This window comes from Diceros bicornis, chromosome 4 (assembly GCF_020826845.1).
Source record: "Diceros bicornis minor isolate mBicDic1 chromosome 4, mDicBic1.mat.cur, whole genome shotgun sequence".
NCBI lineage: Eukaryota > Metazoa > Chordata > Mammalia > Perissodactyla > Rhinocerotidae > Diceros > Diceros bicornis.
The window spans coordinates 21,439,496-21,467,484 of NC_080743.1; the positions used below are offsets into that span (position 1 = coordinate 21,439,496).

General features: G+C 39.0%; 1 protein-coding gene across 1 annotated transcript; it reads right to left on the reverse strand.

The window, feature by feature from the left end:
* Positions 1–1,333: 1,333 nt before the first annotated feature.
* Positions 1,334–27,989, reverse strand: MCOLN3 (mucolipin TRP cation channel 3). Its single transcript, XM_058537103.1, has 12 exons — positions 27,762–27,989; positions 24,427–24,594; positions 18,689–18,842; positions 17,460–17,544; positions 17,284–17,380; positions 12,510–12,609; positions 9,628–9,740; positions 9,395–9,544; positions 6,154–6,255; positions 5,921–6,043; positions 4,569–4,775; positions 1,334–2,522 (listed from the first exon to the last, which is right to left on the reverse strand). Exons 1-12 carry the CDS (start codon positions 27,987–27,989, stop codon positions 2,388–2,390), a joined length of 1,662 nt encoding a protein of 553 aa, XP_058393086.1. The 3' UTR covers positions 1,334–2,387.

A 27,989-nucleotide genomic window follows, 5' to 3' on the forward strand; every position in this document is an offset into this window, starting at 1 on the left:
TCAATATGTATTAGATATTTCAAAGCTTTATTAAAGTGATAAAAGAAAATGCCATGTGAATTGTGTAAATAAAATATGGCATCAGCAAAATCAAAGTTTACCTAAAAATGATTGTAATAGACAACACAAATCCTAAAATATCTATTTTGATGTCTATAAACCCCCTTGGGGGTTTCTCTCTTGACTAATATGATCAAAATATAGAAGGCAAGTCTGAATTTTGAACCTTCTGGATAGTTCCTTATTTTTAGCCCCAACAGAGGATGTATCTGTTTCTGGTCCAGCTCTGGGCCATGCAGCCACCACAAATCACTCGCATCAGACTCACCTTGTGTGCCTCCTAAAAATGCAGATTCCTGGACTCCTCCTAAGACTTGACAAGTAAGAAATCTCTGCTGGTATTACCTGGACATCCACAGTTGTAACAAGGTCCGCCAGGAATTCTTCTGTCCACAAGCTTGAGAATCATTATGGTGGGGGGAGAAGGCAGAGAACCTGACCTCCAGACAAACGGGCATCACCAACAGAAGTCCACCCCAATCTCCTTTTTGCTCCCCAAGTCTAGAAACCTGGGAGGAAAAATGACTTCCATTCTCTATTCCTTCTTACAACAACTTTGACATTCTGTGTAGTACATATATACATATAAGGGGAACACTTAAATGACCATAATTTATCTGCCTACCTGGATCAAGCCATTGTACTGGTTTGAGGACAGTTCAAAAGGTTAGTGCTATTTCTTTCAGGAAATAGTAGAGATATTCTCTCATGGGCATCATTACTAAAAAGTAGTAGGCCTTGGAATTTTTCAGGGACTGGAAGAAAGAAAGAAAAAACTTGGAGAATCAGGAGAGAGACGTGAAGGTGCCAAGTCACTAGCTTTTTTTCTACAGGAGGAATGTAATGACTTCAGGGCAAAGCAAAACCCTAGGCCCAACACTGGGTCAGTGGTTTCATATTTCCATTAAAGTATTATTGCTAATCCAAAAATCTCACAGAGAGGAAAGAAAAAAGTATTGGCTAATAAACATGATTTCAAAATTCACATTGCATTCTAGTAAATTCTAGAAATCATTATGATACAAATATTAGAACCAAGCCAAAAAAAAAAAAAAAAAAACTCACTTCGAGGTTTAGATTTTTTATTTTTTAAAAGCCACAACAAATACTACAAAAATAGCTTATACTTGTAAAAGCTCCCATTTCAACACCTGGAGTCATTATTATGATCATTATTATGTTAAGTAATAAAATTTCAGTATCTCAAGGCTATCTTTATTTAGCTCTTAAAACAAAATAAAAAATTAACAAATCAGTTTCCTTCAATAAAACAGAGTTTGCTTTGAGAAAACCTTCATTGCACATCATCGAATTCATTTCTATTTGAATAAACAGTACACGAAACAAAGGTTCATGCTGTGACAATCCCTGAAACCTCCAATCCGCAATCTGCAAGGAGTGGAGACTTCGTTTTTGTGTCTTTTTAAGGCATACGTTTCCCACTTGTTTTTAAATTTTGAGTGTAATTGTTTTCCAAAACATTTTTAATGTGAATTATAGAACCTCTCCCTATGAAACCACAGCTCCTGACCTCAAAACTCTACTCTTTTCTGTGAGATTAAATATGCCTACAGTAGACCCAGTACATCAGATTTCACAAAGCCATGCAAATACTAATAAAATTATCATTGTAGGATTGAATATACATTTGGTATGTGCTTTAATTTTCATATATGTATAGGATACTCTTTAAATTTTGTACTTTAACACTGAAGGAGGAAAGAAAACTTACATACGAATACTAAAAAACCTGATCCTCTCCAGAATCAAAAGCAACATGAAATAACAGTTGTCCTTCAGAACCAAATATTGGATTGTTAGCTGGTGGATGGTTGCTTCTTTCTTATTCTGCCCTTTAAGAGAAGATTTTAAAATGCAATGATTCCTGGATATACAGCAACCATCCCCTCCTTCTCCAGGATGGACCCCTGAGAGTGGTCCAGGCATGGTCAGTGAGTTGTCCAAAGTCACTGTCAGACCAGGGATTGTTTCCCACTGATGACACAATCAGCACAGTCAGAAGAGCCAGAAGCAAGAGTGTAAGAGCGAGAGTAAAGGGGGGCAGAGAGAACATTCTAAAGCTATGGCAAAATAAACAAGCAAGAACAAGAACCCAACAGCTTCCCTCATCAAAGGTAAACATAAAGCGGCAAAGACGTTAAATATTGCTTTTAAAAAATATAAATATAGTTATTGATGAGTTATCACTATCAATTTGCTAAAAATAATAGTCTTTGAACATGCTACATGTGATCTTAAAATATCCATATAGTCTCCCAACTCAGCTCACATGATGTTTTCCTCTAGAGCACAGATCACCCTGATAGCTACTTTTTACAACAGCAGAATACAGATACTGGAGGGTCACCTTCTAATCTGTATTTTCCAGAATTGGGTAGATCCTTGCACTCTGATAGAAATGTACCAAGTTCAGTCGCTGGGAAGCCAACTTGTTGGTAATGCTATACAGAAGAATAAAAAAAAAAGCTCTAATTAATAAACTCCTTGAAAACAGCTCTATTCCAAATTCAAAATAGATCATTTGGTAAGGGAAGGGATCTTTCTAGAGGGATAGATTCCAAGTATTTTCAAAACATGTAGCCTCTAAAGCCACTCTTAGGTTTGGCTAAGGTAAAGTGGGTCTGGGATTGTGCAGCACCCTCCTGGGCTCTCTTTTGTGGGTCTGGTTCAACCCAAAATGTGCATGTGGAATCTGAGTCTGAGCTCTTCTTCCAGGGAGAATCCAGCCAGCCTTGTCCAAAGTCTGAGAACCTCTGTCACCACTTTGCCCTGCAGCCCATGACTTCCAGGCCATTGTGAAGTAGACACCTTAGATGGAGTCTGGTTCAGGCCACAAGAAGCGCAGCTGATCTAGATTAACAATGATGTTGTTGGAGCCTGAAGCATGGGCATACCTAGCCTTCCTCTGAAGACCTCAGCCCAGCCCTGGATGCTCCTGAGTTAGTCCAGGTGTCTGGACAAAGATCTGAATGCTGTAAGGGACCTTTCCAGTCTGCACACTCTTTTGGAGTCTCTCTTCTGGACAGACAGGTTTGTTTAAGGGCCTCATATTTATATCCATTTGGGATCTAAGAGCTCTAGATCCCAGATGTGGCCTGACCAGAAAGGATCAAAAATAACTTAGCTTGCCCATTTGGAAGTGCTCTGAGCCCAAGGAAACAGGTTCACTTCTAAACTATGAGTCTCAGCCTTGTGTCATGGAGAATTGTCAACTCATGTTACTCTTAGAGATCTTAGGTGTCACCCTTGAATAACATATAGTTCTTTGCATGCAGAGTCAAGGTAGTGAATTTTAGAGCACCATGGGGAGGGATTTGGACAGGTACAGCTAAATTCTTTCCCAGTCACCTTGGTGACTCTAAGCACACAGTCAAGCAAGTACTGAGGGAAGTCAGTTCCTGAAATCTGATTCAGTAAGAATGAGGTCATGGCCCTGGCTTCATGAGTAAGCTACTCATAATTATCAACTCATAATCCATCAACTCCTGATGGCCTTCTCTTTATCCCTGGACCATTCGCATGGCATCATGTTACATTACCCGTGTCATACCAGAAAGAAAAGTCCTCAAACAAAAGTATCTATGCCAATAGTGTACTTAACAGTATAAGGTTATTAGAAATTTAAATATATATGGATATTTATTCTTCCCCTCCATTTTGCAAAGGGCTCAAACTGATTTTTAAAATATCCCATGTGAATGACAGTATGAATGATAACAGCTTTTAAAATCATGTTTCCAGCTGTGTAAAGCATTCGGATACTTGACCCATCAATCCCTCCCCTGTTCTGGAGACCAGGCCTCTGGGATGGCGCCATGCAAAGCCTTGCAAAGAGTAATGGGTTCAGTTACCGCACACTCCAAGTGAAAAGGCCAATTTTTCTTTATAAAAATTGGATTTTAAAAGTTCCCCCACAAAATTTTGTCTTTCTGAAATGCCATCTGTTTCACTCACTCAATACCTACTGATTTTTATAATTCTAATAAAAGGTTAGAAAGCTTGTTTGAAAAAGCACAATTGGGGGCCAGCTTCATAGCTTAGCAGTTAAGTGCGCGCACCCCACTACTGGCAGGCCAGGTTCGGGTCCCGGGTGCGCACCGACACACCGCTTGTCAGGCCATGCTGAGGCCGCGTCCCACATACAGCAACTAAGAAGGATGTGTAACTATGACATACAATTACTGGGGCTTTGGGGAGAAAAAGGGAAAAAAAGGGGGGGAGGATTGGCAATAGATGTTAGCTCAGGGCTGATCTTCCTCACAAAAAGAAAAAAAAAGGCACAATTACTTAGAGATAAAACTTTCAACATCCTAGAAATTCTATTTCTCCTTCATTTCTGTTTCTCAGTATCTAAAACTGAAGTCCTTCTTCTCTACCCTGAAAAAATGAACATTTCATCAATCCCCTTCCACTTTAAGTACTATATTTTATTGTCATTCTACCAGTTCTAGAAAAATGCTGCCACTGATGGCTCTTGATGAACCTACCTTAATTGTTTCATATGTATCAGTAATCAGCGCAATGAAAAGACTTAAAATCATATATATAAAGAGGCTGATGAATGAGTAGAGGTAAATTCTGCTAAACAGCCAGACCAAGTAACTTTTTTGGTGCATTTCCGCAAATGTGGCAAACATATCGTCTCCATTTATCAGAGAGAAAAGGCACTCAGAGACCATGTTCAGAGAACGAAACTGGAAAAAGAAAAAAGTTTGCTTTATTTCATATTCCTTCTGATTAGAGACTTCATTCATGACACCATATTTAAAAATAAAGGGACCAGTATAAGCCAATAAGACCTCAATCAAATAATTTTTTAAATAAATAAATAAATAATAATGGGACCAGAAATCCCAAGTTACCCTTTCAAATCAATAACCTGAGGTAACTACAAGCATTTGCTTTGTGATACACAGAACATGTATAAGCCTACTATTTTTCCTGGGACAAGAAGCTCCTCCTTGATGCTCCTCTTAATAGGAGCAGCCTGATTTGAAGGCAGAGGGGCTGGTCTGTACTCTCAGCACTCTTCTGAGTCAAGCCTTACACACCCCCCACCCCTTTACCTTCATAGAAAGAGATCCTTGAAATGCTTCTGAAGAGATACCCAGATCCCAACCATGCATGCTCATGCTTCTCTTTTTAAAGTTTATTCATTTAAGATAATGGCATTACAGTCAAGACTATAATTCTGATAACAAAATTTTCAAATATTTCTACAAGTTTCTCTCTTTGCTACTTTTTAAAATAAGGTCACATCTTGAGAAGGCTTACCTAAATAGCCTACTTTAATATATATTGATGAATCAAACTGACCAAATTTAATGTTGCTGGTGATGAAAAGGACTTAATTTTCCAACATACTCCATAAAAGGAGTTGAGGCAGTTCAGTGAATCAATTATCCTCTCAGGTTGGTCACGCCTCACCAGTGTATGAACATGGCAAGAGATACACAATCAGCCCTCAGTTCCACATCCGCCTACAACCTGTACTGACTTTGTTTCTTGTCATTATTCCCTGACATACAGTATAACAACTATTTACATAGCATTTACATTGTACAGGTGTTACAAGTAATCTAGAGATGATTGAAAGTATACAAAAGGATGTGCGTAGGATATATGCAAATTTTATATGAGACTTGAGCATCCGTGGATTTTGGCATGGTAGGGGTGTGTCCTGAACCAATCCCCCACAGATACTGAGGGACGACTGTACTACCTTTAACATTTTAAGGCTGAATCACAAAAGAAAAGGAGCTCATTTTAAAAGGATAACAAGGCACTGACACTATTCTAAGAGCTTCATAGTAACAGGAAAAAAGTTGGTTATCAGTACCTTCTCATGGTAAGGCCCCAGCACAATCCATCCACAGAAGCAATAGCCTAAATAAATCATAGTGGCACAGCAGCAGAACCTCATGACATTGGGCAGAGCTGCCTGAAGGGTCAGAATAAGGAGCTGGAAAAGTAAGAGAGGTCATTAGAATTCCTCTGTCCTTCAGCCAAAGCAGTGCAACAACTTTCAGAGAGAGAAACACCAACAGCCTGGAAATCCATGGTATTCCTTACATTGTACTTCTGAAAGAAACCGAGGTATCGGATGACTCCAAGCCACACGAGCATGGTAGAAGTCCCAAGAAGTATGCTACAGACATCATAACTTGTTAGACTCTAAAACAGATTGGAAAAAAATTATCAGATTATATGGCAGAAATTCATTCGGGCAAAAAAATATTTATTGAGTAGTTGTGAGTCAGGAACTGTTCTGGGTGCTAAGGACAACGCAGTCAATAAACAGACAAAATCCCGTGCCCTCATGAAGCTTACATTCTAGTGAGGGGAGAGAGACAATGGAAATAAATTAACAAAACTCTTGGTACATTAGCTATTGGTAAGTGCAGAGGAGAAAATTCAGGGGAGGGGATAAGGAATGGCCATGGGGTTGCATTTTAAATAGGGTGATAAGGGAAGGTCTCACTGAAAAGGTGGCATTTGAGCAAAGACCTGAAGGTGTGAGGGAGCAAGCCAGACAAAAATCGAGGGGAAGAGCTTTCTCGGCACAGGGACAGCAAGTGCAAAGACCCCAAGCAGGAGGGGGCCTGGCAAGATAGTGAGTCTGAGTGATGGGGAGAGTATGGAGTCACAGAAGTAAGAAGGCAGGTAGAGTAGGGCCTCATGGGTAATTTAACAACTTTGCCTTTTACTCTGAATACATCAGGGAAATCTGAGAGCTCTAAACAGGAGTGATAGGATCAAGTGTTGGCTGCTATGGTTGAGAGCAGATTGTTGAAGTGAGAAGCCTATTGCAATAATATAGGTGAGAGCCGATGATGGCTTGGACCAGGCTGGTAATGGTGGAGGTGATGGGTGATTTTTGAAGGTAGATCAATAGGATTTCCTCTTGGATTAGATGCAGGGGAGAGGGGATTAGTGAAAGAGAGGAGTCAAGGATGAATCTATCACTTTTGTCTTGAGCAATTGAAAAGAGTTGCCATTAACTGAAGTTAGAAAGGCCATGGAGAAGCAAGTTTGGCCTGTGGAGGTGGGAATTTTAGAGATTTTGTTTTAGGTACGTTAAATTTGAGAGGCCAGGTAGACATCCAAGTGAAGATATGGAATAGACAGTTGGATGGCTGAGACTGGAGTTCAGGGAAGAATTCCAAGCTGAAGATATAGATTTGGAAATCATTGGCATACAGATACCATTTAAGGACACGAGACAAGATGAGATCACCAAGACAGTGACAGAAAAGAGAAGATGTCCAAGCACTACGCCTTGGGCACTGTCACTTTAATGGGTTGGTGAGATGAGAGAGCACCAGCAAAGGAAAGTCAGAAGACCAGCCTGTGATTTAGGAGGAAAATCAGGTAAGTGATAGCCCACTGCAAACAGGGTATCAACAGAGAGGGAGTGCTTGCAGTGTTAAAAGCTGCTGCTAGGTCAAGGTGACAATAAATAATTGATTATTGGACGTATCAACATGGGAGGTCATTAGAAAGAACACTTTCTGTGGAGTGGCAGGGCAGCCAGACCGGAACAGACAGAAGAGAGAATGGAAGGAGCAGAATCAGAAATAAGAGTAACTACTTTTTTGAGGTCTTTTGCTATATAAAAGGGAGCAGAGAAATGGGAAAGTAACTGAAGGGAGAAATAGGTTATTTTGTCTTTTTAGAAAGAAGAAAACATTATGTTAATGGAAATGACGTTCGAGAGAACGGGAAACGGATGATGCGTGAGAAAAGGAGAACAGCTGGAGCCATGTTCCTGAGTAAGCGAGTGGGGACGGCACTGGTAGGTACGTGGAGGAGGTGGCCTTAGATGGTAGCCTAAACAATACGTCCACAGGAACAGAGAACAAGCAGAGTGTATGGGCACTGATTCTTGTAGGTAGATAAATGAAGCAGGCATTCGTGGAATTTCTATTTTTTTCTATTGTTTTTATGAAATAGGAAAAAGGGTCATCAGCTGAGAGTGAGGGTGGGGCAGGGGTGTTAGAGGTTTCAGAAGAGATGAAAACAGATGAAATGATTGTCTGTAAGACAGGGGAGTGAATGGTCTAGAAAAAATGTAGACAGATTCTTGGACACCATTAAGAGCTCATTGAGGTTAATGATAGTTGAGGTTGATAAAAATAAAGATTTGCTGCAAATCTCCCCCTACTCTTCTTTTTGTTTTCCCTAAAGTTAAACCTCAATTCCAATGATATATACTACAGTTTCATCTGGTGGCAGCTGCTCGATGTCAACCCAAACCCATTCTCTCCTTCTGAGACATATGCCTGGGCTGTATTCCCCAGTGCCACTTGCAGTTGGATGTGACTAAATTCTCTCCAGTGCAATGTGAACAGAAATGAAGACCACTACTCCTGAGCAGAGGCCATAAGACAGTGGGAGAGCTACCGCCATACCATGTTTTCCCTTCCCACAGGCTGCAACCTATTTGTGGGCGACCCAGCATCAATCATGCAGTCCACGTGAGCCTGGCAGAGCAACAAGATGGGAGGAACGTGAGTCCCTGAATGACTGCATGGAGCTGAGCAACTTGCCAGCCTGGGAAACCCACTCTGGCTGTTACATGAGGGAGAAATAAGCTCCTATCTTATCTGAGCCACTGGATTTGGGGGTCTCTGCCCAGGAATCTGAATCATAACAGGCTCCCTAGGTGGCTCATACTCATAGTTAGTTGCAGTCAAGGCTAGAAAAATATAAATTTGAACAAGATTAGTTTGAACAATATTAGTTCTTTAATTTGATTTTTGCTTTGGTGGGAGGGTTGATTTCTAGACTGGGTTAGTCTTAACTTAAAATGGAAAACCTTGTAGCATATCAATGGGAAAAGTAAGAAAAAGGGAACATTCTCAGCTGAAATGGACAGAGGAAACAGCAGCAAGCAAGCCCACAACACTGGCTTGGCCTCACTTTCTCCCCCAGCCCTACTCTTTTTTTGTTGTTGAAGTTTCTGGCATTTCTTGCAAGAACAACAAAAACACCTCTTACCTTAGTTACTTGATGTGTGTATGAATTCACAGGCCCCACCCCCAGAGTTCAGACTCAGTAGTTATCTAACTTGTGGCCTTTTTACCAGGTATCCAAATGATTCTGATGCAGAGGCTTGTGGATCACACTTTGAAGAACTCTGCCTAAGAGATTTCTTGACTAGATTTAAGAAAATTACTGTATTGATTTTAAGTTTACTTGGTACAATGTTTGAAAGAAATCATTTACTCTGCAAATTCTCACATTCTGGAAAAATAAATTACCGCTAATGCAAATCCGATACTAATGATGACATAAATAGGGAAAAATTTACCTTAGCTTGTATTTCCATTTTCAGAATTGATCCAGTGATTGTCAATGTGTCACTAATAATAATCATAATGTACCATCCATTGATGAATTCCATTTGATCTGAAACAGAAACTTCCTTCTTATAATGGAGGAGGAAAAAATTGACAAATTCCTTTAGGGAGAAGAGGAAAGGCACAGTGAATTTCTCTATCAATCAACACATTCACAGCATTCCTAGAAAGCAACAACCCCTACCTGCTGAAGCTGAAATCCTTGAATCACAGATCGAATGCACAGGATCATCGAAACCAAGCATATCAGAATAACAAAGGCATCAAAGATCATCATGAAATGAGTGTTCTTCTGAACTGGAAGGAAAGGGGATTACCCATTTATGTAGTGGGACATTGATATGGTGATGTCTACTTCTTTTTTGTTTTCATTTTTAGCGTCATTTATTTTAACTGCTTCATTGTATAACACAGTATAGATGCACAATACTTTATAAGGACATTCAGATTGTAATCTATTTTTCCCCTACTGCAAACAATTCTCCAACTCCTCCTTGTGCACAGGTGCAAGTGATTCTTTAGGTGAATGGATATCTAAAGATGGAATTGTTGGGTTAAGGCATATGCATATTTCTAAAAAGAGATCCTAAGAAATTACTCTCCAAAAAGATCATGCCAGTTTACATCCCTACACATATCTCCACATCTTCTCCATCATTTTTGCCAATCAAAAGAGCAAATCCATCATTCCCAATGATTTGAAATGCCATCTTTATCATGTACCAAATTACTATATGTATTCAAGTACCATATCTTACCCTTTTGATGTTTTTGTGTGTTTTAATGCCTAAGATAAATACCTTTCATTACTCTTTTCTGGAATTTTTGCTGAGTATTGTTGCTTGTTTATTTTTCCATATATTCTTTAGGATCAGATTTTCAAGTTCCAATAAAAATCCTACTGGTAATTTTTTTTGGGGGGGGATCATGTTAAATCTATAGATTAATTTAGAGAGAATTGACATACTCATGATGTTGAATCTCTTGTCCAAAAACCTGGTATATCTTTCCATTGATTCAAGTCTTCTTGCATCCTTCAGAAGCATTTTCAAATTTTATATGGATCCTTCACCCACCTTTCTAGAATAATTTAGATAATTCAAGCATTCTTTCCACAGAGAATACAAAGAGAAAAAGCGCGTGTTCTTCCCGTTAGTATTTAAAGAAGGTTAAAAGTCCTTCTTTAAAACTCACCACAACCATCAATCAAAGATCTTTAATTACAGCTTATGGTCTTTTGTTCTTAATACAGTTAGCCTCCCTGCATATCCTATTAAAATATACTTATCTAGGTATAAAATAGTTATTAAGCGTCCACAATGTGCCAGGAGTTTTTCTAGATGCTGAGGATACAGTGGTGAACAAGATAGACAGGGCCCCTGAGCTTATGGGCCTTCTGTTCTACCACAGTGAGACAAGCAAAGAAGTAAACAAGCAAATGAACAAAATACTTGCAGATAGGAGTAAGTGAGGTCCGGTAGGTCTAGCCCTACCCAAGACCCACTGAATCAGACACTGCATTTTCCTAAGCTCTCCAGGAACACTAACGTTTGAAAACCACTGCTCTACTTGAGGGAGTTTAGTGTGGGGGCATGGTGAGAAGAGAGGTTCGTCTATATTGCATTGTAAAGGAAGGCCTCACCAAGGGGCAGTAGGTTTTAGAGGAGACCTGAGTGATGAGACAGAGCCATCCCTGCAGACAGTCTCGAGAATCGCAAGTGCAAAGTCTTGGCCAGCAGGAGTGCAGCCAGGTGAAGGGACGTGACAGAGGGCTCTGCCATCATACGCTCTGCTACAGAGTGTGTCTTTATTTAACAAGTTAGATTGCTCTATACTAATAAAGCATTAAGACTAAATCTGTGATGAAGTATCCCATTAATATTGGCCCAGGGGCATCTAATTGTTACACAAATGTCTAAATTTTAGGAAAACTTACAAACCTAGAAACAAACATTTGAGAGAAAGCCTTTCATATGCTCTCCTTTTCCCTATTCTAAAGTTTGTGGAGAAGTACTACGATGTTTACAGGTGACAAAACAGGCTTGTGTTTCAAGTTAACAATTTTGTGATTGAAATAAAATTTGTGATTCAAGAGCCTCATATATTTGAAGTTACCTATTGTGAAAAGAATACTAGAATAATGAAATTTCATTTTATTTACTCTTACTATCTCATTACTACTTCTGAACTTTGTGAGTCAATTGGAAGGAAACCCTAAAGCAAGTATTATCCAAGTGTGCTTTGAGTAAGGTCCACCAGCACATTCCTAGGCCCTCCCCCAGACCTACTGACTGTCTCAGGTGAAACTGGGAAAACCATCTTAACAAGTACCTGGGCTGACTCTTCTGCCCACTAGAATCCAAGACCCCTGACCTACTCATTAAGTCAAGCACAACATACCATTATGTTACCTATAAGGGACAAGAAAATGAGATAGGTAAGTTCTTCCCAGCCAATTTTCTCCAGTTCAGCTCCAAGAATTCTCGATGGTACTCAGTCTATACCTGACTTCATGTCCATATTTCTAGGAATATACTCTTTCCTTAGTTAGTCTACTTTTTGATCTGGATAGAAGACAGCTATAATGTGTGGGATGATTCAGGGTCAAATCCTACTTGACTTCTCCTTGGCTGTATGACCATGGACACTAATATTCTTTTCTGAGTCTTAGTTTCTTCATCTGTAAAAATAGGGATGCTGCCTATCTCAAGGATATTTTAAAATACTAAAATGAGGAAAATGTAGGTGGAAGTGCTTATGCAGTAAGCACTCAATAAATACTGGTTTGGGTATACATGAATTTTTTGCTGGGGGGATTTTTTTGCTGGGAGGCATTTTCTTGGTAAGGAGTGGGCCAGTGAGGACGCATGGAGAAGGCAAGAAAAATCATTGCAATGACTAATAAGTTGTGTATTGCCTGGAACATCAGGTATCTACAATGAATTGATCTACCTGCAGAGAATTAGGGACTTGGGAATGGTCCGATGTTTTCATTTGATGCTCCACTTATCCTTGAGACTGGTAATTTAATAAACATTTTTAAAACTAGTAAAATGCACCACTTACTTGATCCAGATACATGCCAGTTTTTACATTCTGTGATGGAAATGTCATTATCTAAATGTATCTTAATTCTTCCACTATGAGCCTTGTTGTCAAACGTTATCTGTGAAGAACAGGAATAGGGTCAAAAACATACCTGTAGTTTTTGAAGCCAAGATACCTCTACGCATTAATTAGGAAACAATTCTTTCAATGTAATAGCAGACCCAGATTCTCATCCCCAACCTATTGCTAACTCTGTTCAACCTTGGAAAGTTCCCTTTATTTCTCTGTGAAATGAGGTTGAACTTCCCAGTCTCTAAAATCCTGTGTTTCTAGGACAGTCATCCAGCCCTGCACAACTTCTAAAACAAGAGAACTTCCCCTTCTTTCCCATTCTAAGTGCCTCTAGATGCCCTCTTGATATGAGCAAGAGCCGATACAACTGTGCTTTTCCCAACCTTCCAGCAGGGCCTCATCTAGGGACAGATTTTTAGTGCTACTGCAATTCTCATTAACACAGAGGTTCATTACTTCAGTCTTGACACATTTCAGGTGGAGCTTTTTGGATTTTCATTCTGGGCCTAGATCTCTTAGTCACTCTAAAACCATAGGTATTACAAAGGATGTGGTCACAGGGAATCGAAAACTATGTCTTGCTTCAAGGATAACCATTTAAGGACATCAGGCACCCAACAGGACAAAGCCGTGCCAGAACACCTTCCATAGTCCTTCTACTGTTTTCCCCTTCTAGCTCCCTCCACTTTCCCCACACAGGGAACAGAAAGGCAAGGCAAGGAAATCAATCTGTTTTTGTTTTTTGTCCTTTGGTTTTTTACTGTCTCCTCTCTCAAGTCCTAAAGAAAAAAAGGTTCTTTTAAAAGTCTGTCATTTAAATGAGTTTTATTGAAGCTTCTTCATGTGGGGTGATCTGTTATCACTTCACATATAAGATTTCAAATAAATGTAATGAGTCTAGTCACTCTGTTTCTCCTCATATTGGATTGTGAACTTCTTTCCTTGATAAGCAACCAGGGCATTGTCAGTATCTGCCCATCTCCATTCTGCTGGAGGACCCAGCCCACAGCCTCACACAAGGAAGATGCTCAGTATTATTTGAATGAGTCAGAAATCCTTGCCAAGGAAAAACCATGCTTTTCCCACCCAAAGAGCATCAGGGTCTTACAAATAGTAGGTGCTCACTAAATATCTGTTAAGTAAATATACTTTGGCTTAGTGTCAATCACATCTCAGTAAGACTCAGAAGAAGCTGAATTCTTTAAACAAGGAATAAAAAATACTGGATGGGATTAATAACAGATTAGATAATACAGAAAAAAAGATTAGTGAATTTGAAGACATAGCAATAGAAACTATCCAAAATGAAACACAGAGAAAAAAGACTGAAAAAGAAAAGAAAAGAGAGCATTCATGAGCTGTGGGACAACCTGAAGTGCCTAAACACACACGTAATTAGAATCTCTGAAAAGTAGGGAGAAGAGACAGAAAAAATATTTAAATAAATAATACTGAGTAAATGTCAAATATAATGAAAACTATAAACCCACAGAACCAAGATGATCAATGAACCCCAAACACAAGAAAGATGAAGAAAACTACACCAAGGTATATTGCAATCAAATTGTTAAAATTAGAGATAAGGAGAAAAATTCAAAAGCTGCCAGAGGGGAGAAAACACATCCCATACAGAGGAACAAAGGTGAAGATGGCAGCAAATTTTTCATCAGAAACAATGCAAGCTGGAAGAACAACATCTTTAAAGTATGAGGGGGAAAAAATCCTAGAATTCTTTAACCAGTGAAACTATCTTTAAAAAATGAAGTTAGGGGCCGACCCCATGGCCTAGTGGTTAAGTTCGGTGCGCTCTGCTTCAGCGGCTCTGGTTCGGTTCCCAGGTGCGGACCTGCACCACTCATCGGAGGCCATACTGTGGTGGTGACCCACATACAAAATAGATGAAGACTGGCACGGATGTTAGGGTGAATTTTCTTCACCAAAAAAAAAAAAAAAAGAAGGTAAAATACTTTTTCAGACATACAAAAGCTGAAAGAATTCATCACCAACAGACCTGCACTATAAGAAATGTTAAGGAAGACTTTCAGACAGAAGCAAAGTGACACCATTTGGAAACCTGAAGCTACATGAGGGAATGAAGCACCCTGGAAATGGTAACTCCATGGGCAAATATCTAGACTTTTTTCTTATTATTTAAATTGCTTCAAAAGATAATTGTTTAAAGCAAAAATAATAACAATGTATTGTGTAGTTTATAACACATCTGGAAGTAAATTGTATGACAACAATAACATAAAGGCTAAGGCAAGAGAAGTGGAAATATATTGTTGTTAGGTTCTTATACTCTACATGTAGTGGTATAACATCATTGGAAGGCAAACTGCAATAAGTTAAATATGTGTACTATAAACCCTAAACTAATACAACAAAGAGTTATAGCTAATAAGCTACCAAATGAGATAAAATGGAATCCAAAAAATATTTAATTAATCCAAAAGACAGCAGAAAAAGAGGGAAACTGTATTAATAATCACATGCAATATAAATGATCTAAGCATCCTAATTAAAAGGTAGAGATTGTGAGGCTGGATTAAAAAGCAAGTCCCAACTATATGCTGTTTAACAAGAAACCCACTTTAAATATAAGACACAAATAGGTTAATATTAAAAGGATGGAAAAAGATATACCATGATAACACTAATCAAAAGAAAGCTGGACTGGCTATATTAACACCAGACAAAGTAAATTTTAGAGCAAAGAATATTACCAGGGGTAAAGAGTACCATTTTATAACAATAAAAGAGTCAGTTCACCAAGTGAACCCAAGAATCCTGGATATTTATACACCTAATAAAGAGCTTCAAAATATGTGATACAAGAATTTATCAAACTACTATGAATGAATGCTAATACACTACTTTTACCTTATAAATTCAACTGGGCACACCCAGGAAAGGTTTAATAAATAGCTATTGAATGAATCAAATATTTACTATAGACCAGACATTTAGGCAGTTCCTTGATATATGTTATCTTCTGTCTTGACAACAACTTTGTCAGATAGGTGGGCATTAACTCCGTTTTACAAACGAGAAAACTGTGGTTCAAACCAATTAAGTAATTTACCTAACGTTACACAGCTACTAACTGGTGAGCTGGAATTAAAATCTAGGCTTGCCTGACTCTGAATTCCCTGCATTTTATATCAGGTGTATACTGGTTCATGTTTACTTATCACAGTGAAGTTGCACTAATGGTTTTTATTATTAACCTACCTCATAGGATATAAGTTCTACCACAGTTCCATGAGATGCCCTGCTACATCCACAATGCACAGGCACAACTTGGGATAATTCTACAATAATGGTGAAAATGTAACATCTGCTTGTGGCTACCAGGCCAGGTTGCTTTTATCACTGTATTGAGTCATTGGAACAGATCTAGATTCCACAAGTGTTTCATTTACTCATTCAACAAATATTTGAGTCACGTTCTATGTACTTTGAGAGATGAAATGATTAATAAAACAGTTCCTGCCTTCGAGAAGCTTTCAATCTAGCAGAGTTGATGATAAACACCTAGAAAATCTTAAAACAAAGGAGAAAGTGGTAAGCCTATACAAAATGTAAAAACAAAACCTGAGAGTTCAGAGCACAGAATGTATTTCTAACTGAGGAATCACAAAAGGGTCCGTGAAGGAGGTGTCAGATGAGCTAAGCCTTGAAGGATTATAAAACTTCTGAAAAGGACCATTTCTCAATTCAAGAGGGAGGAGGGGAGAGGAGACAAGACTGTGGATAATAGCTCAGTTTTTAAAAAATCAAGTAATATTGAAAATTCATAACTGCTGGTTAATATCAGGATCAAAATTTGTAGCCTATTTCAAAATAGTCTTAGAGTTTTAGTGCTTTTTCTGGTTAAATAGTGCTTTTTCTGGTTAAATAATATGCATAATTATTACATTATACTATATTCTGAAAATTTTTTAACCTCAATCTCTGAAAACTTGATTTCTTACAGTTGAGTATTGTGGACATAGCTTTTGATTTAAACTACTGCTAAAGTAATAGAAATGTGGATCATATGAAGGCAAGTTGTATCAAATGCTGTCCTGCATATGGTCATACAGCATTGGGTTACTGACTCTGATCCTCATGACTCAGATCTGCTGATCCTCCAACTCGCATGAGAGGCATCTTGTGCTCTCTAGAGAACATTAATAGCTCCATTTGCAACTGGAATATCGAGAACATAGAAGTGATAGGGTGGGTAGGGAGAAGGGGGAGAAACCAACCAGAACATTCAGAGGCAGCACCAGGAAGGCACTGTGAGCAATAACTCAAAGGCTGCAAAGGTCCATGGGGAGGAAACTCAGTGGAAAGAACCCTTGGCAATGACCTTAAGCAGACAGCCACAGACTGCTAAGAGCCGACCATACAGAACCTACAAACCTCTTTTCCTTTTGTATTTGAACACCTACTCTGCACCAGGCATGTTCTTGGTACTGGCGACACAGCAGTCAACAAGGCAAGGTCCCTGCATCATAGAACTTACATTGAGGTACAGAAGACAAATAATTAATAAGTAAACAAGCCACTATAACAAAACAGAGCTAGCTGTACCAATGCTTCCCCCATGCACATTCAAGTGGAAACATCCTATATACTTGATCACACCTTAATACAAGCAGATGAAACATATAACTAGATAAAACAATTGTTTCTCCAGACCAGAATCAAATTCAGTCCAGCCCACACTTACAGTCAGAGTAAATTTGTAACAGTCAGGGAGCTCCTGGTGACGAATAGTCTGCAGATTAATAGCCTTCAGTCTAAACTTAAGCTTCACTGTTAGAAGTCTAGAAAACAGAAGGGACTTTAGTGCAGCGAACACACACACACACAAACAAAAGTTACACTCCCATCCACTTCCCTCACCTGTGAAAGTCCAGCATTAAGTTGAGTTTGTATTCTTCTAGTGTTCCAATGTGAAAAGATTCACCTGGATCTACAAAGAAACATTCTGCCACAGAAAGGAACAAAACATAATATGGCAACTAAAAAATTTAATAACTAAAACTGCATCTTGAAAGGATAATACATTTAAGACTAGATATTCAGATTCTAGTATTTTTCCTGAATTAAGATTGTAGAAACTAGACATCCATGCCACTTGGTTACAGTGACTCATTTTTTTAAAGATATAAGTGGCTACAACATTTCCGAAGTGGATGGGCGTAAAGAAAGATCTGAACACTCTCTTTAGTCTTCTATAGAATGCTGTCTTCCTTCCTGTCTTTTTAAGCCTAAACTTTGAGTCCCTTCTTCTTCTTTTGCATCCTAAGCTTAGGGTTGAAGCACTTGCAGTGCCTAAGACAAAATTTTCTAAGTTTAAAGGATCTATTTTTCTTTAAATATTATGTGCTGGTAATTTTTCCTCAATAAGCACTTTAAAAAAAAAAAAAGGAAGACAGCATCTTAGAAGGTTTACACTAGTCAGTACTGTAATCTTTTACTACTCCTTTCAAAAAAAAAAATCCTGGTGGCTATTGTTAAAAGTATTTGAATACTTATTTGTTAACTCAACAACCTAAGCTAATATTTTAGGTACAAACTGCAAATAAAACTTTACTAATAAGAATAAGTTGTGCTATTCTAAGTTCTGGTTCTCATTCCTCCCCCAGCCTACCCCCAAAGATACTGAATAGTGAAGTGCTATTGAAGGGAGAGAGTTTTATATACATCAAGAATTTGCAAGCATAATGTTTTGCAAGGATAATATCTGTTTATTTAACTGCTTATCTAGCATCAGAGGCAGAAGAATAAAATTGCCTAGAGCACAGACAGACTGGGTCAAATTTCAGCACTGCCTCTTACTAGCTCCACTGTGAATAGATCACTTAACTCTTTCAGCCATACTTGAGTCTTCTATAAAATGGGAATAATAATAAACCTTGTCTTGTTGGGTTTTTTTAATTTTTGTGGGTTTTTTTTTTTTGAAGAATCATAAGTTATAGTAAAGTATCTGACACATGATAACTCCTATATAGTTCTTACTATGATCTAATAGCATAGACTAAATCAATGTTTTCAGAGATGAAATGACTGATTTTAAGTATAAATCAGGGAGCTAAAAATGGAAGTTCTAGGTTATGGAAGAACATCACCATTTTCAATTTCTGGATCAATGTCAAAGGTGTCATTTCCAGGACAGATGTTTCCTTGCTTGTAGAAGTGCTGACAGATTGCCATAGTAGACTGCTCTGTGCCCTTGTTCTCATAAGCATGATTCCCAACTGAGATGTTGCGTAGCTGCAAGTACTTCAACCAAAAAGAGAAACAAAATGGGAATGCCAGCCAGGGCAGAAGTGAAGCCATGATTTTCCTCCCTCCCCAACTTTGAAACCGACAGGTTCCCACCTCCCCTCTAGGTGGCAACATTCATGTTGATCTGCAGAGTAAGTGACATGCTGCTGTGCACCAGGACAGCAGAGGGCAGAGTGCTCAGGAATTAGAGTTCTGGGTTCAAGTCTCCTTTCTGTGACAATGGGCAAGTCATACACTTTCTGAGTTTCTGTTTCCTTACCTGCAAAAGTAAAGGCTTAAACCACATAATCTCTGAGGTTCTTTCCTCTTTTAAAGAACTGTGTTCAGAAACTGATTTTACATTCAATGTGAATACAAATTTTATTCATCTTTGAATGATCTCCTGCAAGGTCAGAGTTCTGCTTTACTACTGTAACATAAGAGGAAGGATACAATTGTTCCAGGCAAACTAGCTATCTTTGCAAAAATGCAGTGTAGTCACTTTCTTGGCAATATTCTCCTGTCCTAGTGAATCCTCTAAATAAAACAAAATGTTACTTTTAAAAACAAATTTTATGGTACCTTGGAATTACTGTCAACTTAAACTCAGTGGATTTCTGTAGATGGAAAACCCAAAACTCAGTGTTTCAGAGCTTACTATGAACAACGCTGTTTGGCAGAATTAGCGATACAAAGATAGGGATATGGTATCTGTCTCTTGGAATTAACAATTTAGTGGGATGAGCACATAGATAAACAATTCTCCTAAAAGATGCATGTGAAATATGCTATGATAAATGAAGGAAATCATTTATAATCTGGGCCTATGGGATGGATTCTAAGCGGGGCCTTGTCGAGGCCACCAACGAGCAAGATGTTACCAGATCTGATTCCTAGTTCTCAGTCCTCATCTAACTCCACATCTCACGGTGTTTGCTGAAGTGGAGTGCCTTCTCCTTCATGGGATACTTTCTTCACTCCACTTCTCGGACACTGGCTGCTCCTTCTCAGTCCCCTTTGCTGAATCCTCCTCTTGCCAACCTCTACATCTTAGAGTGCCCTTGGATTCAGGGCACTAGACCTCTTTAGCCACATTCTCTCCACAGGTGATCTTAACCAGTCTCATGTTTTAAACACCATCTATATGCTGATGACTTCTAAATTTACATCTCCTGACCTCTCCACTGAATGCCATACACAGATAGCAATCTGCCTACATGACACCTATGGTGTCTAAGAGGAATCTTACATGTAAATGTGCAAACAGAAAAACCAACTCCTTCCACAATAATTCCCTTCTCAATAATTGACTCTGTAAGTCGAGCAGCTGCTCAGGGCAAAACTTAGGAATGATCCTTTAGTCTTCTTCCCTCATACTCCACTTCCAATCCATCAGAAAATCATGCATTACTTTCAAATTATATCCCAAATCTGACTGCTTCTCATCATCTTCACTGCTATTGCCCTAGTCCACACCACCATCATCTTGCTCCTGAACAAATTAAGCCTGTTAACTGGTCTTCCTGCTTCCAATCCAGCCTCTCACCACAGTCTAGTCTCCACACAGAACTAACTCATTGGACTATTACAAGGAGTAAGTGAATTAAGGCATGTAAAGCCCTTAGAACAGTGACACACAATATCTGAACCTGTTCAAGACTCCGTTCTTGCTGTCCTCCCCCTTGGAAGGTTCTTCCTTGAGACAGCCACACCCGGCCTCCCACACTTCTGTCTGCTCTCTGCTCACTTATTCCTGACCGCCTCCACGTGTTCACGCTGCCTGCTTCCTTTTTCACTGTACTGATGACCAACTGACAGATGATATCCTTGTATACTTAATTACTGCCTGTCTCTTCCCATTAAAATATGATCCTCGACTTTGTCTACTGGTTCAGCGCAGTATCCCTGCACCAAAAACAACTTCTGATACATAACAGATGCTAAATATTTGAGTGAATAAATGTTAGCTTTTGCTAACGTATATGAAAGTCTCTCCCCTACTGAAAGCCCTCCTATGGTTTCCTGTCTCTCCCAGAATAAACCTCAAGGCCCCTTCGAAGGGCCTGGCAAGTCCTGAGACACGTAGCCTATCCACACCTTCCTCCTTTGCATTTCCTTAAACATACTGAATGTTTTCGCGCCTCCAGGGCCTTTGCTATTGCTACCCTTCAGGCTAGAATATTCTTCCCCAGACTTCAGTCCTCAGAGAGGCCTTTTCTGACCACCCTGAGGCCACTGGTTATTATGCTATGTTCTTTTACTTCATAGCATTCATCACTGTCTGAAATCAAATGATTTTGGTTAAACTTGTTTAAAATCCAGCTCCTCCAATAATATGTAAGTCCCACAGGGCAAGGAATTTATCAAGTCCACTGCTCTAACCCCAGCACTTAGAACAGTATGAGGCACAGAGGAAGTGCTCAAATATTTGTCAAATTAATGGTGAGATAAAAAATTATTATAGTGGCTCTGTATTTACTAGAGATAATCTATGCACCGTGAGATGGCAGAGTGTTAGGATAGGATATATGGTTATGGCCTCGAGCTTTCTGTTAGCACTGGGATTGGGAAAGTGAGCCAGAAATCTATGGTAATAGAAGTAAGCGGCACAAATTCTTAAATAGCATTATGTCCTACATGTAGGGGGAAAATAGTATAATACTGGAGATATTCAGTTTTGCGATTTTTATTTTCTATTCGAGGAAATAAGTGTAATTAAGTCTCTCTAAAGCTACTCTGAGCCAAATTGGTAGTTTTATATTGAGGCGGGGGGGCGGGGAATAAACAGTCCATTAAATGAAAAAGAAGGTAAAAGATATTGAGTGTGGTAAGGTCCCAAGTAGACCAGTGTGCCTGGAATGTGGGGCGTGTCATGGGAGGTAAAGCTGGAAAGGCCAGCAGGGGTCAAGAAGGAGAGTCACACCTGTACGGGGCCCTGGAGCCCTTCTGAGTGCCCACGACTTGTGAGGCAATCCCCACAGGAAATACCCAAAGATCTGAACCTCTTGACCACAGAAACTTGTGTGTCTTGAACCTTGTAAGAGCTTGAAACAGAAAAGATCTTGGGCACCTGCTACCATTATAAGCTACGCTACGGCCAGACCCCCTTGCTGCCCTAAGAAGGCTCTTTGTGGAGGTCTGAGCACCTGCAAGAGCTGGGTGGACTGGGGCATGTGGCGGGGGCTGTGTCCAGCTAAAGGGCAGCATGGGACCCCGAGTCAGAGGACTCTGGGACAGGAACGTGGTGTGGGACCACGGCCAGAAGGCAGGTGACCTGTGGAACTGACTGATGGGGCACCTAAGTGGCTGTGGCCTCTGTGGGTCTTTAATCGGGCTGGGCATCTGTCCCCTTTTGCCTCTGCTGCTCTGCCTTGAGAGAAGTTTTTCATGCAGATTCATGGGTCCAGGTCATCTTTTGGGAGACAATATAAAGACACATTAAAAGTCCGTACCTGAGTGATGTGGTGCCCAAAGTAAAACAGATTAAAACCAATTGCTCCTTGACTACAGATTCCTTGTTTGTGGTCCTTCTGTGACCACTTGATCCTAACACATTTAATGAGCCTTTTGAGCTCACTCATCCATTCACAAACATCTGAGTGCCTGTCATGTGACTCTGCCTTCACAGAATAAATACACCAAATGCTGTGGCACTGAAAACTGTTTATATAAATACACATACACACACACACACACACACACACACACACATATATAATGAGGAGTATTATGCAATCAAATCTGTGATTTTGGGTGAATTCTTTAGAAAACAGCCAAGTAGTAGTAGGCAAGTGGGTGAGGAAGAAGGGAAGCCAACCAGAAGTAGGAATTTATAGACTATACTTGAGCTTCAAGAGTAAACGATTCCAAGACCCTGAGGCCTTTAAATCTAAGCAACTGACAGAAAGAGAAACAGGCCTGGGGAGCAAGTGGGAAGAGAATGTGAACCTGCTTTGGGTGCGGTGGTTCTGAGGTGCTCGTGAGCTGGCTGGCACACAGCAGTGTGAGAAGCTGTTTCAGAGTCACCTCATCATGGTGATGGCTGAGGCTGTATAGTGGAGGAAATTCTGCAGGAAAAGGACAAAGCTTTGAGGATTGCCCAAATTTAAGGGGCTGGTGAAAGAAATGAACCCAGTAAAGATAACCCAAAGATGATTGAGGAAAGCCAGGATATAGTGTAAAACCAAAATAACTAGGTCTTTGACATTCAAATATATAAGCATATGTAATAGTCAAAAAGTGATGCTATTATAACCAGTGTCGGATCAGGATGAGCCGTAGAGATTATCCAGTTAGACGACATCTTGGGGCTAAACCCTTCAGGATAATTAATTAGTCATGGAAATCCATCTAAGGGGTGAGAAGCCACTGTCCTATCTGTTAGTTCCCCTAGGCGACTATCACCTCAACTGTCAAGAGATTTCCTTATAGCAAACAAAGATCCTTCTTTAATATCCATATTATCCCTATTCAGTTCTCTGGAATCATGTAGAATAACTGACCTCATTAATCACAAAAACTCAAGTTATTCATGAAAATTGGGAGCAAAATACTTTTTATCTTCAGCTAAAAATGCCTGAAAAAAATGCCCAAAAAACCTAACAAACTACCAATTTGGTTCAGAGTAGCTTTAGAGAAACTTAATAAGTTCAAAACAAAAATCTCAAAAATTACTGTCTCCAGCATTATACTATTTTTTTCCCTTTACAAATTGTAGGACACAGTTCTGTTTAACATCTTATGCAGCTTACTTCGATTACTATAGATTTTTGGCCAATTTTCACAATCAGAATGCTAACAGAAAACCTTGGTGCCATAAAGATATATTTTATCCTAGCAGCTTACTATCTCCCTGTGCATAGATTGTCTCTAGGCAATGAAGAGCCATGATTGCACTACAATAATTTTTTGATGAAAAGTTGTAATAATTTTGAAATGTGGTCTGCAAACAAGCCCAGGTTGGAAATATTGACTTCAAGAACACTTTCAATGATACCTACAAAATAAGAGCTTTAGGATCTTAAGAAAGTACTGCTTATAGCAAAAACAAGTTGATTAGAAACTCAGAATAGGAATTTGACTCATCTGTATGAAAAACAAGCTTTTGCTTTTTTTGGCAATTAATCAATATTACAATAAAATCATTGTCATGCATGACATAAAGGCCTTACTTATTTTTTAAATGAACTTTCAGGTCTTAGTTACTATATACACTCTGGAAGGTTAATATTCTCATTATTTGTTAAGGGGCCCTGAAAGTACAAACTGTGAAGACTTAATGACTACTTACAACCAGGGTCATAGTTAATGATTTTAAATCTTTGAGGCTCCCATGACAAGCCCTAGCTCTTATTCTTTTAATTAAGTCTTTAAAGTTTCTGTCTCTCAGTTACTAAACAAAAGCTTTTCTCAATTTCTAGTTTTGTATAAGTTTGTTAGCAATATTTAAAAAAAAAAACAAGTTTAAAATGGTTTTATACATGTCATTAAAGAAATGTTCACCCTTCTACACTTGAATGTCGGTTTCTACTATATACCTTGCTAACAATTTTCCAGTCTATTCTTTCTCCCGAGTAAAGAATGAACATGCCTGCTTTACCTGGTTCACTGCGAAGGTGATCTGATCATATACATCACTTTGTGTGTACACTGCATATGTGTCATCCATTCCGTCCACATAGCCTTTGAGGAAGAGGTGTTTGAATGCAATGGTGTTCTCTTCCTTGAAAGCTACCACCATCTGGTTACTTAGCCCAAATGTTACCAGCTTAAAAGAAAAAAAAGAAAAAGTAAGAAGGTGAAAAAGCGATGAAATAAAGGTCTCCAGATAATGATCAATTTATCTATTCAAAGTCAAATTAATCCTGAATATATTCAATAGAACTTAAAATTTTGATAGCTATGAATTAATTTGCCCTTAAAGATAACGTAGGTTCTAGTTTTAAAATGAGAAAAAGTGGCTTTGCTTATTTTCAACATTTATTTTCATGTACAATCTCACTTATGACACTGCCCCCACCATCAAAAGCTTTAGGAGTTTCCAGAAGCAAAGTCACTTTGGCTACAGAAATGGGAAGCTTTCTTCAAGGAAGAAAGTGTGACAGAAACCCTGAAGTATGTGCATAACTTGGGCAGAGGGCATCTGAGGAGCACAGGGGAAAGGCTAAGAAGGTGGAGTGGAACTTGGCCCTTTGATGGGACACTGAGGACACCAGCATAACAATTAGAGGAACGGCGAGAAAAAAATGTGAGCAGAAAAAGTGGGGGCAGCTGGTGCAGGGGCTTGAACCGCAAATGGAAGAGTGTAGAATGAATCTGTAGGACAGCAAGAAGGTTAGGAAGCAGGCATAGAATACAATGTAAGAAATGCCTTAAGTAAGTCTAAGTCCTTCGCCCAAACTATATTCCTAGGTCTAATTACCAAAACTGTGACAATAAGACCACAAATAAAAATATCCTTTCCACTCATTCCTAAATTAAAGAATATTAATAACATACCTTAATATTCAGGGGGGGTTGACCCCTGAGTTTTACATGAAACTCAGCTGTTCGCACACACAAAAGTTGTTTAACTGCACTGCTGTCCTATTAACATAAGCTCTTTCAATCATACCCCAAATCTTACTGTACTCCAAGTCTCTCTTTCACCTTCTCTTCCCTCCCAAACCACCTCAATCTCTCTCACGCTTGCTTTTGTTCTTATGCTCTTATACATACACACACAGACACATATGCTGTAAATTTAGAACACACACTCTGACTTAGATCCCAGAGTGAGGCAGGGTGAATTTTACATAGAAAAGAGGAACAACGCTGAGCACCTATGTGCTGCACACTATTCCAGGAATTTTCCTTATACTAATCCCACAGTATAGTTCTTAATATACCCATTTTACAGACGAGTACATAAAGACTCAGAGAAGTTAAATAATTTTTTTAAGTCACTTCACTAGCAAGTGTATAGTAAGAATTTGAACCCAAGTCTAACAGACTAAATCCAAGCTCTAGCCACCCTATCATGCTAATAATCCAGGGTCTGATCGGGAAAAATAGAGAAAGTAGACAAATCTTTTCCCCTCTCACCTCCTCTTGTGATGTATGCCTTGCACCCTACACATGTCATCACTCTCTACCTAACTCGACTCCCATTTCTGAAGAGCCTCTTTAAGCTGGGTATCCTATTTACATCCCAGTAAGAAGACAGCTTGATATTCCAGGGATTTTACATCTATTGAAGCTGATAACCAAAAAGTCTTGACTAATTCATTCAAATACATGAGTACCTCCTGCATGCCAGCCCTGAGCGAGGTACTGAGAATACAATGAGAAGATCACAGGCCCTGCCCTCAACAGCCTAGTGCAGACAGGAGTACCAATAACAGTGAGAACTGCTGTAATTCAGAGCCTGAGCCAGACACTGGGAAAAGGGAAACTTTTAGTAGGGTGTCTATCATCGTAGACATCCTTCTGCTGCTGCTGCAGGCACAAAATCTCCAACTTAACAGAACACCTTTTTTTCCTTGAAAAGAAGAAATCTGTCACCAAATCACCCTCATTTGCTCAATTACAAAGTTGTCTTTACGTAATTTCGCTTGATTGCTCAGATATAAATTAAGGAAACATCACAATTAAGAAATCCTCAGTTCCTTTTTAATCTTAATTAAATGCCTTTTACTTGCTTATTCCTAACAGGCTTCACATCTTAAACCATTGGTCAGTATTCCCCTTGACCACCCTAGGAAACCAGGAAGGCTAGATGAGCTCCCTAAAAGATTAAGGAGTAATTAAGAACATAAGTCTTAGAGGGAATAAATCTGAGTTTGAAGTTCAGTTCCACTCTTCTTTTTGACTATGATGGTTATTTTACCCCACTAAGCCTCAGTGCTCTCATCTGTGACATGGGGATACTACTACCTACCCCGATTTGTTTTAAGAATTGAATATGATGATGCCTGTAAAATGTTTAGCCCAAAACACAGCAAACACTCAAGTAGTACCTATTATTCTAAGTAGAAAATATTCACATTCAACTGATATAGGCTTTCCCCCCTACTTATCAAAAACAATACAGATAAATTTTTCACTGTTGTGACACACTGTATTATCATCTGGAAGTTAAGAATTTCAATTCCAACGTGCCAAACATTATCCTGAGAGTTGAACATCCAGTTTCATGGTGATGTATTAGAGAGACAGCACCTGCCCCTAAAGTCATGATTCCACCACTGACTAGTCATGTGGCTTCTAAAAAACTATAAATATCAGTTTCTTCTTCTGTAAAATAAAGGATGTTAGTATTTATCCAGTAGGAGTGTTGATGGAATTAAATGAAATAATGCCCTGGAACAGATTAATTACTCAAATGTTAGTTTCCTTTACACAACATCTAGCATCAGACACTTAGGCAGGAATTCTACCAACTTCATGTGAGTGGAGAGATGGCCTTAGCGTCTAACAATCTTAAACATTTTGTTCTCAATAATCAGTTAAGATTAGCAATTTCACGGTTGTGAGAATCAGGACTTGCCTTAACAGAAACCCTGACTTTTCTGAAGAGAGAGAAACCTCCAGGAAACTAACTAGGAAGGAAAAGAATTCTCTGGTTGGGCAACAGCTAGTTTCAATTTTTGATTTAGAAATCTTCAACTAAACCTCTCTATTGGAAGCCACATAATAAAATTTTCTTTCCCTGAAAACTAATTGCATGATGTGACTAAAATTATAATTTAATGAAAGATGAGAAGGAAAAAAGTGAGAAAAAAACTCCAAAGTCTTCTTTCACAAATGTTGGAGAGAGACGGGTTTAAGATTGTATGTTTCCTCATTCATTGTTCTCTATTATGCATACAGTTAAAAGTTATAAAAAACCTCTGTCCATCTTCCTCTTTGTTAATAAAAGAGGCCTTCACTAAACTCATGATCTGAGATGCTTACCTGGATAGTCACCATGACAATTTTTAGAATTTGTATGGTAAGTTTCCACGGTTTTCTACCTCGAGCCCAGAACTTCTCGCAAGGATTCATGAAAAAAAATTTGAGTTTATGCCTCATCTGGTCTTCTAATAGAAGCTTCTCAGAGGGATCTGTATGCTGATTAAAAGTGCGGGGATTTTCATCTTCATGAGAGCTGCGGCTACTTATAACAATCTCAAGATCTGACAT